Here is a 16,522-nt window from a genome sequence, read left to right on the forward strand (position 1 = left end):
CACCTTGGTCTCCCAAAGTGCTGGGATTACAAGTGTGAGAGCCACTATGCCTGGGCACCCTTTGCTTTTAATGAAAGACTGTTATGATGTCTGCTTTTATAAACATGATACTGTAGGTCTAGTTTTAGAGATGCAGGATCATATTCACTTAAGACTTTCCAGGCCGAGCACAATGGCTCACACCTGTCATCCCAGCACTTTGGGAGGCCGAGGCGGGCGGATCACGAGGTCAGGAGATCGAGACCATGCTGGCCAACATGGTGAAACCCCGTCTCTACTAAAAATACAAAAAGTAGCTGGGCATGATGGCGCATGCCTGTAATCCCAGCTACTTGGGAGGTTGAGGCAGGAGCATCTCTTGAGCCAGGGAGCCGGAGGTTGCAGTGAGCCGAGATCACGCCACTGCACTGCAGCCTGGGTGACAGAGTGAGACTCTGTCTCAAAAAAAAAAGACTTTCCAAACCCAATGCCCATTATTGACTGACTTCTTCCTTTCTGCCATTCTTTCTCCTTCTTTCCCTTGTTGTCATTTATGGAAAGGTGGTCATGGATCCTAAACAATGCTTAGGGCTGGAGATTTCAACATGAATTTATCTGAGTTCTTCCTTATCTTGGAGGAGCTCTGTCCAGGACAGAGATTTTTCTGGGCCTTGAACACCTTTTGCAGAAGCCAAAAAGGCTCAAGTGTAAGAGCGTGAGTCTGATCTGGTGACCAGGGCTCAGCACGGAGCCTTTCCGGGCTTTGAACCTCTGGATGTCTGTTGATGCCTCATTGTACAGGCTAAAAGTCATCATGTTACGAATCAATGAAGTTGACATGCACGTAAAAGGTATAAGGAAAAACTGAGCTCTCCACATCATCGTATGCAGAAAATCTGTCCAATAGAAACTGTGATATCCTCATGCGTTCAAATAGCTGCTCTGGTTCTGAGCCTCGTGCATTTCAATAGCTGCTGTGGTTCTGAGCCTCGACGGCCATCCACTTGGCTTTGAGTTGGCTCTCTCCAAAAATCTCCGTGGCGGTTTCTGCTGGTGCAAGTGCACGGCTGCTGCCCACACCTCTGTGTTTTCTCATCTTCATTTGCAAAAGAAGAAAATGCTAACCTTGCTGACGCTCACCTCCTGAATTTCACGCAGGAATCCCCAGGAGTCTTTGACTCAGAGGGGGAAACCCCACGTTCAGCCTTCTGTGTGTTCTCCCTGGAGATGCGTGGTTCATGGCAGCGCACATGGCTCCTTGCTCGGTCCTTCACTTAAGTTTGAGCCTTTTTGGCTTTTGCAAAACATGAGTGCACAACTTAAAATTTTTCTGTGTCATGGGTCTTCTCAACTTTCACATTTTTGAGACAGGGTCTCACTCTGTCACCCAGGCTGGAGTGCAATGGCACGATCTCAGCGCGCTACAACCTCCGCCTCCTGGGCTCAAGTGATCCTCCCACCTCAGCCTCCCAGGTAGCTGGGACCACAGGTGTGCACCACCAGGCCTGGCTAGTTTTTTGTAGTTTTAGTAGAGACGGAGTCTCACCATGTTGCTCGGACTTGTCTCGAACACCTGAGCTGAAGCAGTCTGCCTGCTTCAGCCTCCCAAAGTGCTGGGATTACAGGTGTGAGCCACTGTGCCCGGACATTTTTTTTTTTTTGAGACGGAGTCTCGCTCTGTCGCCCAGGCTGGAGTGCAGTGGCCGGATCTCAGCTCACTGCAAGCTCCGTCTCCTGGGTTCACGCCATTCTCCTGCCTCAGCCTCCCGAGTAGCTGGGACTACAGGCGCCCGCCATCTCGCCCGGCTAGTTTTTTGTATTTTTAGTAGAGACGGGGTTTCACCGTGTTAGCCAGGATGGTCTCGATCTCCTGACCTTGTGATCCGCCCGTCTCGGCCTCCCAAAGTGCTGGGATTACAGGCTTGAGCCACCGCGCCCGGCCGACATTTTTAAAATAATTTTGTACAGGCAGTTCCCTTCCTCATACAACCATCTTTCTCTCATGGGCTTCAGGGTCTGTAAAATAGTATACAGACACGGGTACTGTTTCACAGGATGAAGCTTAGTTGTATTAGATAGTGATAACATCTTGTTTGGCTATATCACAATGAGGTAATTGAGTAGAAGGTAATGAAATCTTGTTGGATTAATGATGTGTTGGGCTTTGGGAGCAGGTGAGCACTTTTTGGTCTGTTTCAGTCTCTTTCTTTCCATCAAGCAGTGCTTTTACTCAGTGTTGTGTCTAACTCCCACTTGAGCATTTTTTCACCCATTCTTTTTTTTTTCCTTTGAGATGGAGTCTCGCTCTGTTGCCCAGGCTGGAGTTCAGTGGCACAATCTCAGCTCGCTTCAACCTCCGCCTCCTGGGTTCAAGCGATCCTCTTGCCTCAGCCTCCCAAGTAGCTGGGACTACAGGAGTGCGCCACCACACCCAGCTAATTTTTGTATTTTTGGTAGAGATGGTGTTTCACCATGATGGCCAAGATGGTCTCAATCTCTCAACCTCGTGATCTGCCCGCCTCAGCCTCCTAAAGTGCTGGGATGACAGGCGTGAGCCACTGCGCCTGGCCCCATTCTCTTTATTTTATTTTATTATTTTATTTTTATTATGATGTTTTTGAGATGGAGTTTCACTCTTATTGCCCAGGCTGGAGTGCAATGGCGCGATCTCAGCTTACCGCAACCTCCCAGGTTGAAGCCGTTCTCCTACCTCAGCCTCCTAAGTAACTGGGACTACAGGCGTGTGCCACCACGGCAAGCTAATTTTTGTATTTTTAGTAGAGAGGGGGTTTCACCATATTGGTCAGGATGGTCTTGATTTCTTGACCTCATAATTTGCCTATCTCGACCTCCCAAAGTGCTGGGATTACAGGCGTGAGCCACTGCGCCCGGCCCCATTCTCTTAATAGACTGGGAGAAGTTAAAAGTTTCTGAAAATTTCTTGAAATTGTCAAGTTCATCCATGTCCATAACTCTCCTGTCTTGGTGTATTTGTGCTGCTGTAACAAAATACTGCAGACTGAGTGGCTTGCAAACCAGAGAAACTTATTGTCCTATAGTTCTCAAGGCTGGAAGTCCTAAGACCAGGGGATCAGCATGGTCAGATTCTGGTGTAGTCTGTCTTCTAGGCTGTGGATGGCCACTTTCTCCTGGGTCCTCACGTGGCGGAAACTGGATGGGTTCTCTTTTATAAGGGTACTAATTCCATTCATGGAGCTCCACTCTGATGACCTCATCATCCCACAAGCCTCCGCCTCCCAACAGAGTCTCCAGGGATGTTAAGAGTTTCAACATAGGAACTTTGGAGGGATATACACATTCAGTTTATTGCACCCCCTCTAGATGCAAAAGGATTGGGTTTAGATGCGGAGACCCCCTGAGAGAGGGTGCCCATCTGAGGGTATATTTCTAGAAGTTCTTACGAACTTGAGCACCTCCGTCATCTGTTTACATCTCCCTGGGACCTGAGTAAATCAGAGACAAGACATAGGACGGGAGGGGTTCTGAGATTCAGTGTGGAGACTGTGAGATGGTGATGGATTCCAACCTTTGGTTTTGACCATCCATGCTAGGTGGATATCTGCTGTATCATGAACGACATGACCAACTTTGCAGGACTTTCCGTGTCTCAGACTTCTGCCAATATTTGAGATGACTGGGTCAAAATGATGCTGATTTTTCGAACAGGGAGAGCAATAGGTATTCTCTGAAGGTTGGCTGGATGCGGGGCCTAGTAGCTTCAATGATGGTGGAGTAGGATGAAGAGAGACCCTCAGATTGAACAAAGATGGGAGGACTCACATCCAATACTGGTTATATTTGACCTTGTGTCTCCTCCAGTGCAATGATCTTTTTGTCTTCTTAATTCTTAATTAAGCTAGGCAAATTATTAGTTTAATTCTTCATTAAACTAGGAAGGGAAGAAAACATCCCATTTCTTTGTGCTTTTTTTGCCTCATTGTGGTGGTTTAGGTCATGATGAGGTCTAGTTGGGCAGGTCATGAGGAAGTCTAGTTGTATGAGGTTGTGATGATGTCTCATTGAGTTACATCATGATGCGGTGCAGTTTGGTTTGGTCATGATGAGGTCTAGTTGGGCAGGTCATGAGGAAGTCTAGTTGTATGAGGTTGTGATGATGTCTGGTTGAGTTAGATCATGGTGAGATACAGTTTGGTTTGGTCATGACGAGATCTAGTTGGGCAGGTCATGATGAAGTCTAGTTGTATTAGATCATGATAATGTCTCCTTTGGTTATGTCATGATGAAGTAGTTGAGTAGGATGTAATGAAGTCTTGTTTGATTAGATCATGATGACTGGTTGAGTTAGGTCATTATAAGGAATGGTTTGATTAGGTCTTAATGAAGTCTAGTTCCATAAGAGCATGATGAGATCTAGTTGGATTAGACATGATGATGTGTGACTTATTTAGGTCATGATGAAATCTACTTGGGCTAAGTTACTCTGAGACCTAATTGGGTAGGTCATGATGAGGTCTAGTTTAGTTAGGTCCTGATGACATGTAGTTGGGTTAGGTCACATTGAGGTCTAGTTGTCACACTGATGAAATCTTGTTGGATTAGATTAGGATGACTGGTTGAGTTAGATCGTTATGAGGTGTGATTTAATTAGGTCTTAATGAAGTCTACTTCAGTAATAGCATGATGAGATCTAGCTGGATCAGATCATGATGATGTGTGGTTTGGCTAGGTCATGATGAAGTCTAGTTGGGTTAAGACCCAATGAGTTCTAGTTGGGTTAGGTCACCTTGATGTCTAGTTGGGTAAGTCATGATGAGGTCTAATTGGGTTAGAGCATGATGAGATCTAGTTGGGAAGGTCATGATGAGGTCTAGTTGGGTTAGGTAATGATAAGTTCTAGTTGGGTTATGTCATCATGAGGTAGTTGAATACAACACAGTAAAGTCTTGTTGGATTAGATCGTGATGACAGGTTGAGTTAGATCATGATGATATGTGGTTTGGTTAGGTCACAGTGAGGTCTCGTTGACTGAGGACTTTGTAGGAACAAAGCAATGAAGACATGCGAGCAAGCTTCTGGTGCATGTGCATGGGAGTCTCAAGTGTTACCACTTCATTTAGATGATGTTTACTGAGCATCAGGAGCAGTATATGTCAGCACCAATGTGCCTTTTTTCTTGAGATAAACAGAAAGTAAACACCACATCTGCACCCTACCTGTGTCTCCTTTCCCACAGAGCTCCTGATGTCAGTGTTTAATTTTCACTGTGAGTTACAGTTTTGACCCTTCAAGTCAATCCAATCAATTATTCAGTCTTATCTCCCCTGTGTGACTTTGAGGATAATTGGATTTATTCTGAGAGAGGCACTTTTTCATTTTGTATGACAGTTTGATTCAAAGTCAATTAATGAAAAAAATCATTGAACACAATGAATTTTATATTAAATACAAAGTATGAGATGAGCATATTTAACTTCAAATTTTTAATTAAAAATTTATTAATATTTAAAGAATAATCAACTACTTGTAAAATAATTCAGATTATAACCTGGGTCCAACTGAAGCACATTAATATGATGAGACACATATATCAGTTGTTCAAATTCCCATCTGTCCACAAGATCTTAGTTTCATTGTTTCAAAATACTGTTTTGGTGGAGGATCATTTTTTTTCATAATGCTTAATGGAATGTCGTCTAAGATGTAGGTGGGGTTGGTAAACTTTTTCTGTAAAGAGACCGATAATAATAGTGTTCATATGTTTCTCTCATAACTATGAGCTCTGCCCTAGTAGTGAGTAAGCACCCATAGGTAATATTTAAAACAACAGGAAAGTCTGTGTTCCAGTAAAACTTTTTTGTACAATATCCAACTGCAGACCAGGTTTAGCCGCAGACTGGTGACTCTGGTTTGGGCTCAAAATCTTTTGTTTAGTAAGAGGAAATTATACTGCTTTTTTCCAATATAAGAAATCTCTTGTATAGTCCTCAGGAAGGGTAGATAGTGATGAGGTCTAGCTGGGTTATAATGAAGTTTAGTTGGGTTATGATGAAGTCTAGTTGGGTTGGTCCTGATGAGATCTAGTTGGGTAAGGTTCTGATGAGGTCCAGTTGGTTGGTCATGATGAGATCTAGTTAGGCTATAATGAGGTCCAGTTGGGTTGGTCATGAGGAGATCTAATTGTATTAGGTCATGATGAGATCTAGTTGGGTTAGGTTATGATGAGGTCTAGTTGGGCTGGTCTTTATGAAATCTATTGTATTAGGTCATGATGAGATCTAACTGAATTTTGTTACGATGATATCTAGTTGGTTGGTCATGATGAGATCTAGTTGTATGAGGTCATGATGTGATGTAGTTGGGGTAGGTTATGATGAGGTCTAGTTGGGTTTGTCATGATGAGAACTAGTTGTACTAGGTCATGATGAGTAGTAGTTGGGTTAGGTTATGATGAGATCTAGTTGGTTGGTCTTGTCGAGATCTAGTTAGGTCATGACAAGGTCTAGATGGGTTGGTCATAATGAAATCTAGTTGTATTAGGTCATGATGAGATCCAGTTGTGGTAGGATATGGTGCAGTCTAGTGCATTGGTCATGATGAAATCTAGTTGTATTAGGTTATGATGAGATCTAGTTGGATTAAGTCATAATGGGATCTGTTTGGTTGGTCATGATGTGCTCTAGTTAGGTCATGATGAGTTCTAGTTGGGTAGGTCATGATAAGATCTAGTTGTCTCATGTCATGATGAGGTCTAGTTGGGTTAGGTTATGATGAAGTCCAGTTTGGTTCGGTCATGATGAGGTCTAGTGGGATTGCTCATCATGAGAATTAGTCGTATTAGATCATAATGAAGTCTAGTTGGGCTAGGCTATGATGCGATCTGTTGTTCATGATGAGATCTACTTGTATTAGGTCATGATGAGATCTAGGCGGGTTAGATTATGATGAAATCTAGTTCATTGTCATAATGAGATGTAGCTTGTTTATGATGGGGTCTAGTTGTGTTGCTCATGATGGGATCTAGTTGTATTAGGTCATGATGAGGTCTAGTTTGGTTAGGTTATGATGAGGTCTAGTTTGGTTAGGTCATGATGAGTTTTACTGGGGTTAGGGTATGAGGAGATTTACTTGGATTAGGTTGTGATGAGATCTGTTTGGGTTGGTCATGATGAGATTTTGTTAGGTCATGATGAGGACTAGTTTTGTTGGCCTTGATGAGATGTAGTTGTATTAGGTCATAATGAAGTCTTGTGGGGTTAGGTTATGATGTAGTTAAGCTGGGTTCAGTTATGATGAGGTATAGTTGGGTTGGTCATTAGGAGAGTTAGTTAGGTCATGATGAGGTAGTTGGGTTGGTCATGATGAAATCTAGTCACAGTCAGTCATGATTAGATCTTGTTGGGCTGGTTGATAATGAGATTTAGCTGTGTCAGGTCATGATGAGGTCCAGTTGGGTTGGTCATGATGTGATCTCGTTGTATTAGGTCATGATGAGGTCTAGTTTGGTTAAGTTATGAGGTCTAGTGTGGTTGGTCGTGATGAGATTCAGTTAAATTTTGATGAGGTCTATTTGGGTTAGTCATAAAGATATCTATTTGTATTAGGTCATGTTGAGGTCTATTTGGGCTAGGTTATAATGAGATTTAGTTGGGTTAGGTCATGATGAGGTCTAGTTGGGCTAGGTTATAATGAGATTTAGTTGGGTTAGGTCATGATGAGGTCTAGTTGGGTTAGGGTATAATCAGATCTATTTGGGTTAGCGTATGATGAGGTGTATTTTGGCCGGTCCTAATGAGATTTAGTTGGGTTAGAGTATCATGAGGTATGGTCGTGTTGGTCATCATGAAATCTAGTTTTGTAGGTCACAGAAAGTCTAGCTGGGTTAGGTTATCTAAATTACAACTGTCTTTTAAAAGTGACTTTGTGCCACATATACTTTGTGTTGTCCATGAATAGTACATATGACACATGTAAAATATTTGAAATTGTATTTCATTATCTATTTACTTATTTTAATTGACAAAAACAAGTGACATATTTTTATGGTGTCCAAAGTGTGGTTTCGATATATGTTTCCATCTGGAATGGCCAATTCAAGCTAATTCGCATATCCATTACCTTACGTGTTTCTTTTTGTGTGTTTTTGGAAACACGTAAAATCTACTCTCTTTGCAATTTTCAAACATGAATTATAGTCACTGTGACTAATTATAGTCAAGTTCAAGACTACAAGTCACTAATTTAGTCACCTTAAGTACAATAGATCTCTTGAACTTATACCTTCCGTCAAACTGATCTCTGGTGTCATTTGACCAAAATGTCACCAACCCACCCCCCAGCACCTGGTAATCACCATAATACTTTTTCTTTTCTTTCTTTCTTTTTTTTGAGATGGAGTCTCACTCTGTCGCCAGGCTGGAATGCAGTTGCGTGATCTCGGCTCACTGCAACCTCTGCCTCTCAGGTTCAAGCAATTCTCCTGTCTTAGCCTACTGAGTAGCTGGGACTATAGGTGCACACCACCACACTTGGCTAATTTTTGTACTTTTAGTAGAGACGGGGTTTTACCACGTTGGCCAGGATGGTCTCGATCTCTTGACCTCGTGATCCACCCGCCTCGGCCTCCCAAGATTTGGGATTACAGCCGTGAGCCACTGTGCCCAGCCAATAATCACCATAATACTTCTTCTTGTGAGTTCAACTTCTGGAGCCTCTACATACGGGTGAGATCATGTGGGATTTGGCTTTCTGTGGCTTATTTTACTTAATGTGATGTACTCCTGGGTGATCCATATTGTATCCCAGGACAGGTTCCCCTTCTTTTCAAAGGCTGAATGGTATTCCATGGTGTAGATATCCCACATTTTCTTTGTCCACCCATCCTTAGGTGGACACTTAGGTTGGTTTCATAGCTTGGCTCTTGTGAATCAGGCTGCAGTGAACATGGGACTGTAGATATCGCCATAAGGTGCTCATTTCATTTCCTTTGGATCTATACGGAGGAGTGAGATTGCTAGATCATATGGTAGGTTTATTTATTATTTATTTATTTGAGATGCAGTTTCGCTCTTGTTGCCCAGGCTGGAGTGCCATTTCGTGACCTCGGCTCACCACAACATCCGCCTCCCAGGTTCAGGCAATTCTCCTACCTCAGCCTCCTGAATAGCTGGGATGACAGGCACATACCACCCAGCCCAGCTAATTTGTATTTTTAGTAGACACGGGGTTTCACCATATTGGTCAGGCTGATCTCAAACGCCCAACCTCAGGTTATCCACCTGCCTTGGCCTCCCAAAGTGCTGGAATTACAGGTGTGAGCCACCGCACCCATCTGCAATGAATACGGGAGTGTAGATGTCTCTACAAACTGCTGATTTCATTTCCTTTGGATCTATACGGAGGAGTGAGATTGCTAGATCCTATGGTAGGCGTATTGATCATTTTTTGAGGAACTCTCAAAAAAAAAAAAAAAACGAGGCCACCCCTTTAGACACACCTTAAAATCCAACCTCTCTGGTCGAAGATATTTGAAAAAAATGATGACGACATCCAACTGTAGTCTCCTGTCCAACGCACATTCACTTCCTAAGACATGAAAGAAACCACGCCGGGTGAGGTGGCTCATGCCTGTCATCCCAGCACTTTGGGAGGCCGAGGCGAATGGGTCACCTGAGGTCAGGAGTTCAAGACCAGCCTGGCCAACATAGTGAAACCCCATCTCCACCGTTTTCCATAATGACGGTACCAATTTCCATTGTACGCAGAACACGTAATGCCTTCCCTCCCCACCCCGCTAAATACGAGGGATGAAGCAGGTGGCAGATGCACTGTGTTGGGGACTTGTGTGGTGTTTCTCTGCATATGCAGTAGTTGCTCAGTAAATGCAGGAACTACCCCAGCAAATGTCCCACATCCAGTTCCTTAGAGAAGCTCCCTCCAGATCTCAGGAGACAATTGCTGAAGGTGACGTTGGCCAAAGAAGACATCGCACATGCCACCCCACCTTCTCCCTTCCTCCGATGTGCTGCCTCTGTCCTGTGCCAGTGTTGCCTGTGCCACCAGGGAAAATGCCCTCCCCCATGAAGGGGGTCTTCCCAAATCATCGCTTCACCTGGCTTTTTTTGATGCTCCCAGCTTTTTTCTGGCCACTTTGGTCTTTCATGGGAAGGTGGAGGCTTCTTTCTTACTTCGTCCCACCTTCCAGCACGTTTCCCTTTGATTTTCCTTTTTTTTCTTTTTGAGATGGAGTCTTGCTGTGTTGCCCAGGCTGGAGTGCAGTGGCGCGATCTCGTCTCACTGCAACCTCCGCCTCCTGGGTTCAAGCGATTCTTCTGCCTCAGCCTCCAGAGTACCTGGGACTACAGGCGCCTGCTACCATGTCCGGCTTTTTTTTTTTTTTTTTTTTTGAGACAGAGTTGGGCTCTGTCACCCAGACTGGAGTGCAGTGGCCTGATCTCAGTTCACGGCCACCTCTGCTTCCCGGGTCCTGGTTCAAGCGATTCTCCTGCCTCAGCCTCCCTAGTAGCTGGGATTACAGGCACGCACCACCATGCCCAGCTAATTTTTATATTTTTAGTAGAGACAGGGTTTCACTATGTTGGCCAGGCTGGTCTTCATCTCCTGACCTCGTGATCTGCTCGCCTCGGCTTCCCAAATCCCAAAGTGCTGGGATTACAGGTGTGAGCCACCGTGCCTGGCCGCATCCTTTGATCTTGCGATGACTGATACAGCAGAGCAGCCCAGCAGTGGATGACTCCTTAGATTTTAAAAGTTCATGAGACTTCATAAATCAGCTCATGAATGTACAAGGCCCCAGTGTAAAGGTTACCTTGACTTTGAATTTTTTTATCCTTTCTTGTTTTGTTTTGTGTTTGATACATAGGACATTTATAGATGGAATGTAGCTTTCAGGCTGTTTCTTCCTCTCCCTCCCCTCAAAACCCACCTCCCTGAAATGCCTGCCACCTCCTCAGCGCCAAAAGACTCTGAAAGCAAATATATGACGACAGTATATCATGTTCTATTTCTTTAAGGAAGTCAGAGGTGCAAATTACCTTGGCAGCTTCAGTCTTCTGATGTTTGAAACTTCAAATTCCTTCAAGGAAGTGACAATTTAGATATTCATTTTACTCTGCCCCGAAGGATGGGCCTCGCGCTATTTATCTTAGCCGTCTCCCGCTGGAGCCAAACACATTTCCAACTTCATTCGTTTCACTGCCTCTCCTCTCTTAGATATTTTTTAACTCCTTGTTGAAAACACTTTCCATTGTTTTTTGAAAAGTGCATTCTGATCGTTAATTTGGGAGCCTGTGGCCTTCATCCAGAAGAAAGAATACCGAATACAATGGTAGGATATCAAACCGCATGGTGTCTTACTGGTGTTGGAGTGTGTAAATTCCATACACTATGTTTACTCAGCATGCAGGAATGCCAGAGACGGGGATTGTTTGGTCAGGTGTTTTCACGCAGAGCCGGGGATGGTGCTGTACTTCAGAATACCTCACTGGCTCGGGCTGGGTGCAGGTAGGATGGAGACAGACTGGCCCCACCCCCTTGGTACCTGCTCCTTGCAGATCCGGTGTTTGAAGCTGGTGTCCTGATCCTCCCTTCCAGCTCTCCTGGCACCCAGGAGGTTCTTGTTCAAGCCTGTGCACTTCACCTGCTAGCTCTCATCTCCCTTCTCTCAACGCTTTTTCCATGACCCTCTCTGAAAGGGAGTTTTGGGCTTTGCTCACCTTGGAAGGCAGTTAACACCACATGTTGCCAACAGGTTAATGAAGGATGAGGCTGAAGGTGGAAGAATTTGCCAAGCTCCATTCTCCTCAAGAGCTGCCCCTTCAGAAACACCTTAAAATCCAACCTCCCTGGTCAAAGACATATGAAAAAATGATTCTGAAAAGATCAAACTATAGTCTCCTGTTTAACACGCATTCACTTCCTAAGACAATAAAGAAACCAGGCCAGGTGTGGTGGCTCACGCCTGTCATCCCAGCACTGTGGAGGCCGAGGCGGGTGGATCACCTGAGGTCAGGAGTTCAAGACCAGCCTGGCCAGCATGGTGAAACCCCGTCTCTACTAAAAATACAAAAATTAGCTGGGTGTGGTAGCAGGTGCCTGTAATCTCATCTACTCGGGAGGCTGAGGCAGCAGAATCGCTTGAATCGGGGAGGTGGAGGTTGTGGTGAGCTGAGATTGCACCACTGCACTCCAGCCTGGGCAACAGAGCAAGACTCTGTCTCCAAAATAATAATAATAATAATAATAAAACACGTAATTAATGTTCTTTCACCCCAGATTTCCTAGTCTTTATTTTAGCTGTAACATGCCTTGTAGGCAAAACACCGCTTTCCATCCTTCTAAAGGCATGTTCCTGAAACCTTACTTGAAGAGTTTTACAGAGCTGCAGAGAGAGAAATAAGAAATCCTGAGCACGCAGCCAACTAACACGGGAACAGAAAACCAAACACCGCATCTTCTCCCTCATCAGTGGGAGTTGAACAATGAGAACACATGGACACAGGGAGGGGGACATCACACACCAGGGCCTGTCGGGGGTTTGGAGGGAGGGGTAGGGCAGGGATAGCATTAGGAGAAATACCTAATATAGATGACTGGTTGATGGGTGCAGCAAACCACCATGCCACGTGTGTGCCTGTGTAACCAACCTGCACTTTCCGCACGTGTATCCCAGAACTTCAAGTAGAATTAACAAAGAGAAAAAGAAAGAAATCGTGAGCACGCCGTAGGAACCGCGGTCTGTGATCACGTGCATTGCGCAGTCTGTGAGTGCACAGTGGGATGTTCCTAGCGTAAAAGCTCTGTCGAAAATTCCGTCTCCATCCTGGCATTTTAATGCACATTTTTATGCTTATGCTATTCTCAGCTCTCACGTGCAAATTACGCCAGTAGGTGCCCCGAGTCCCTGTCATTATTGAAAAGCAGAATGTCAAATGCATTCGTACTTTTCTGCCGATGCAGGCTAAAGAAAATGGCTCTTAAATGCATAGCTTTATTCTGCCAAAATGACTATCAAGTTAAATGCTAGCGAAAAGGGCAGTCCATCAAAGGCACATTTCAAATTTGAGTTATACTTCTCTTAAAAACATCTTTTGTTTTTTTTGCAGTTAATAGTTTCTGGATGATCATCCAAGTCACTGTATCTTTTTTCTTTTTATCCTTTTAGCTGGAAATAATGACAGCAAAGCCAAACAAGTTGTAAGCAAAATAAAAGAAGAAACCTTGAACGACAAAGGTACCGAGAGATACTCCAACGGCTTTTTTTTCTCCCCTTGGGACAGGTCGTTTGCGTGGTTCATGGCTGAGCTTCAGTCACGTGCCGAGTGGCATTTGGGAGAGATGTCTCTGCTTTTTGCAGTCTTCTTTTGGGGATTTCTGGCCCCATCGTAGAGCAGGAAATGGTGAAGGCAAGGCGAAGATAGCGTCGCTCAGCTCCGACACCTGCTGGGAAAGGTGTGCGGATGTGCTGGTAGCTTGCACTCTTAGTCAAACGTGGGTTCCCCGGGGATCAGGAGCCATTGTCCTTTCTTCTTGACCTCCAGGGCACATGCCAGGAGGTGCCTCTGCTGGTCGGGAGTTCTTGACTTAAGATAAATTAGGCCAGGCGTGGTGGCTCACGCCTGTCATCCCAGCACTTTGGGAGGCCGAGGCAGGTGGATCACCTGAGGTCAGGAGTTCGAGACCAGCCTGGCCAACATGGTGAAACCCCATCTCTACTAAAAATACAAAAATTAGCCAGGCCTGGTGGCATGTGCTTGTGATCCCAACTACTCGGGAGGCTGAGGCAGGAGAATCGCTTGAACCCAGGACTGCCTGGGAGACAGAGCAAGACTCCGTCTCAAAAAAAGAAAGAAAGAAAAAGAGATAACTCAAACAGGAATGTGCTTGCCCTTAAGATTTTCGACCAGGTGCTAGACCAAATTCTGGTGTGCTCTTTCTGCCTGTTCACACTGACCAAGGTGTGCACACAACTTTCTAATATCTTTCCAGATTCTCCATGCTCTGTCCTCTTATTTAATTATTTTACTTTTCATTTGTATACATGTAGGCAGTGCAAGTACAGTCTTTGTTATATGGATGAATGGCGTAGTGGGGAGGTCTGGGCTTTTAGCATAGCTAACCCCTGAATCACGTACATTGTACCTGAGAGGTAATTCTTCATCCCTTGCCCCTCTTCCACCTCCCACCCTTCTGACTCTTCAATGTGTGTTATTCCACTGTCTGTCCATGTAGACACACATGATTTAGCTCACACTTATAAGGAAGAATGTAGGAGGTCGGTCAGGGTGGTGGGAAAAATTGTAGAAAGATGTGCACCTTCTGGGAAGGCCGGAACGTTTTACAAACACTTCAGAATAAGATTTGGCTGAAGGCAGCCAGATTCTCTTATCCGGTGCCTGAAAGCTTAGGTTAGATAACAAGGGGAATGTAAAGAAACTGATCTAGGTAAGTTAGTTTACTTACGCATCAGAACCTGGCCTTTAATCATCCATGCACGGAACTACTCTGTCCCTCTCTCCGGGTTAGGGGGACAATCATATGAATTGCCCACGAATGTGTTGACTCAAGGCCTCTGTCATTAAATCTATACTAAATAAAGGCCTGCAGTGCCAGCTTGTCAAAGCCATGGCTGCTGATTCTTTTTTTTTGAGACGGAGTCTCGCTCTGTTGCCCAGGCTGGACTGCAGTGGCGCCATGTCGGCTCACTGCAAGCTCCACCTCCCGGGTTCATGCCATTCTTCTGCCTCAGCCTCCTGAGTAGCTGGAACTACAGGCACCCGCCACTACACCTGGCTAATTTTTTGTATGTTTAGTAGAGACGAGGTTGCATCATGTTAGCCAGGATGGTCTCGATCTCCTGACCTCGTGATCCGCCTGCCTTGGCCTCCCAAAGTGCTGGGATGACAGGTGTGAGACACCGCACCCAGCAGCTGCTGACTCTTTACAACACCCTCCTCCGTGTCTGTGAGCGGCCCCATCCCCTAGCCCACTCTTTCACTGGACACCTGTGTCTGAGTGCCTTTGTTCATCCGTCGTTCAGCCAAAGTCTGTGCGTCGCACCCAGGAAGTTGGACTCGACATGAGAACAATGGGATTTGACTTTCGGTTTCTGAGTGATTTCCCTTAGGGTAATGGCTTCCAGTTCCATCCATGTTGCTGCAGGAGACAGGATTGCCTCCTTTTTCATGGCTGCATAGTATTCCATCAGGCATATATATATATATATATATATATGTTTTCTTTATCCTTTCGTGTGTTGTTTCCATATCTTGGCTCCTGTGAATAGTGCTGCAATGCACGTGTGAATGCAGGCGTTTCTTTGATACACCGATTTCATTTGCTTTCAGTCTATGCCTAGTAGTGGGATTGCTGAATGATGTGGTGCTTTTATCTTTAATGATTTGAGGAACTTCTGTACTGTTTTTCATAGTGGCTGTACTAATTCACGTTCCCACCAATGGCGTAAGAGGGCCCCCTTTTCTCTACACCCTCCCCAACACTTGTAATCAATGATAGAAATCATCATTCTGGCGGGCGCGGTGGCTCGCACCTGTCGTCCCAGCACTTTGGGAGGCCAAGGCGGGTGGATCACCTGAGGTCAGGAGTTGGAGACCAGCCTGGCCAACATGGTGAAACCCTATCTCAACTAAAAATACAAAAATAAGCCAGGCGTGGTGGCGGGGGCCTGTAACCCCAGCTACTCAGGAGACTGAGGCAGGAGAATCGCTTGCACCCAGGAGGCGGAGGTTGCGGCGAGCTGAGATCACACCATTGCAGTCCAGCCTGGGCAACAGAGCGAGACTCTGTCTCAAAGAGAAAAAAAAAAAACAACATAAAAAAACAGAAACAAAAACACCCTTCTGACAATACAATTTTAGCTGGTGTGCGATGATAGCTCATGGTGGTTTTGGTTTGCATTTCCCTGATGGTTAGTGATGTTGAGTACCTTTTCTTTGTTTATTTTTTTGTTTGTTTGTTTTTGAGACGGAGTCTCACCCTGTCACCTAGGCTGGAGTGCAGTGGCGTGATCTCAGCTCACGGCAAACTCTGGCTCCCGGATTCAAGCGAATCTTCTGCCTCAGCCTCCTGAGTAGCTGAGATTACAGGCGTGCGCCACCACACCCGGCTAATTTTTGTATTTTTAATAGAGATGGGGTTTCACCATGTGGGCCAGGCTGGTCTCGAACTCCTGACCTCAGGTGATCCGCGTGCCTCAGCCTCCCAAAGTGCTGGGATGACAGGCGTGAGCCACCAGGCCCAGCTGAGTACGTTTTCCTAAAAGCACCTTTTCGTATACCTGTTGGCCATCCAAATGCTAAGTGCTTTTCTCAGTCATGTTTATGTGTGGTACCTTATGTTTTTTAAAAAAATGCATATCCCTTCCTTGGCTGTTTGAATTTGAGATGGTGTTTTGAGAATTTCTCCAAGCAGGGGCTGGGTGTCATTTGATTCCTTGTTTCTTTGTTTGTTTTTTGACAGAGGCTGTCACTCTGTCGCCCAGGCTGGAGTACAGTGGTGTTATCTCGGCTCACTGCAACCTCCGCCT

At 45.2% G+C, this 16,522-nt stretch overlaps 1 protein-coding gene across 1 annotated transcript in view; it reads left to right on the top strand.

Moving 5' to 3' along the window:
- The window catches only part of DHRSX (dehydrogenase/reductase (SDR family) X-linked), a 216,368-nt gene that overhangs the window by 6,985 nt on the left and 192,861 nt on the right, over nucleotides 1-16,522 (top strand). Inside the window, exon 3 of the mRNA XM_011948257.1 lies at nucleotides 13,142-13,210. Within this exon, the coding sequence (XP_011803647.1) occupies nucleotides 13,142-13,210 (69 nt within the window). The remainder of the gene's footprint in view (nucleotides 1-13,141; nucleotides 13,211-16,522) is intronic.

This window comes from Colobus angolensis, unplaced genomic scaffold (genome assembly GCF_000951035.1).
Source record: "Colobus angolensis palliatus isolate OR3802 unplaced genomic scaffold, Cang.pa_1.0 Scaffold277, whole genome shotgun sequence".
Lineage (NCBI taxonomy): Eukaryota > Metazoa > Chordata > Mammalia > Primates > Cercopithecidae > Colobus > Colobus angolensis.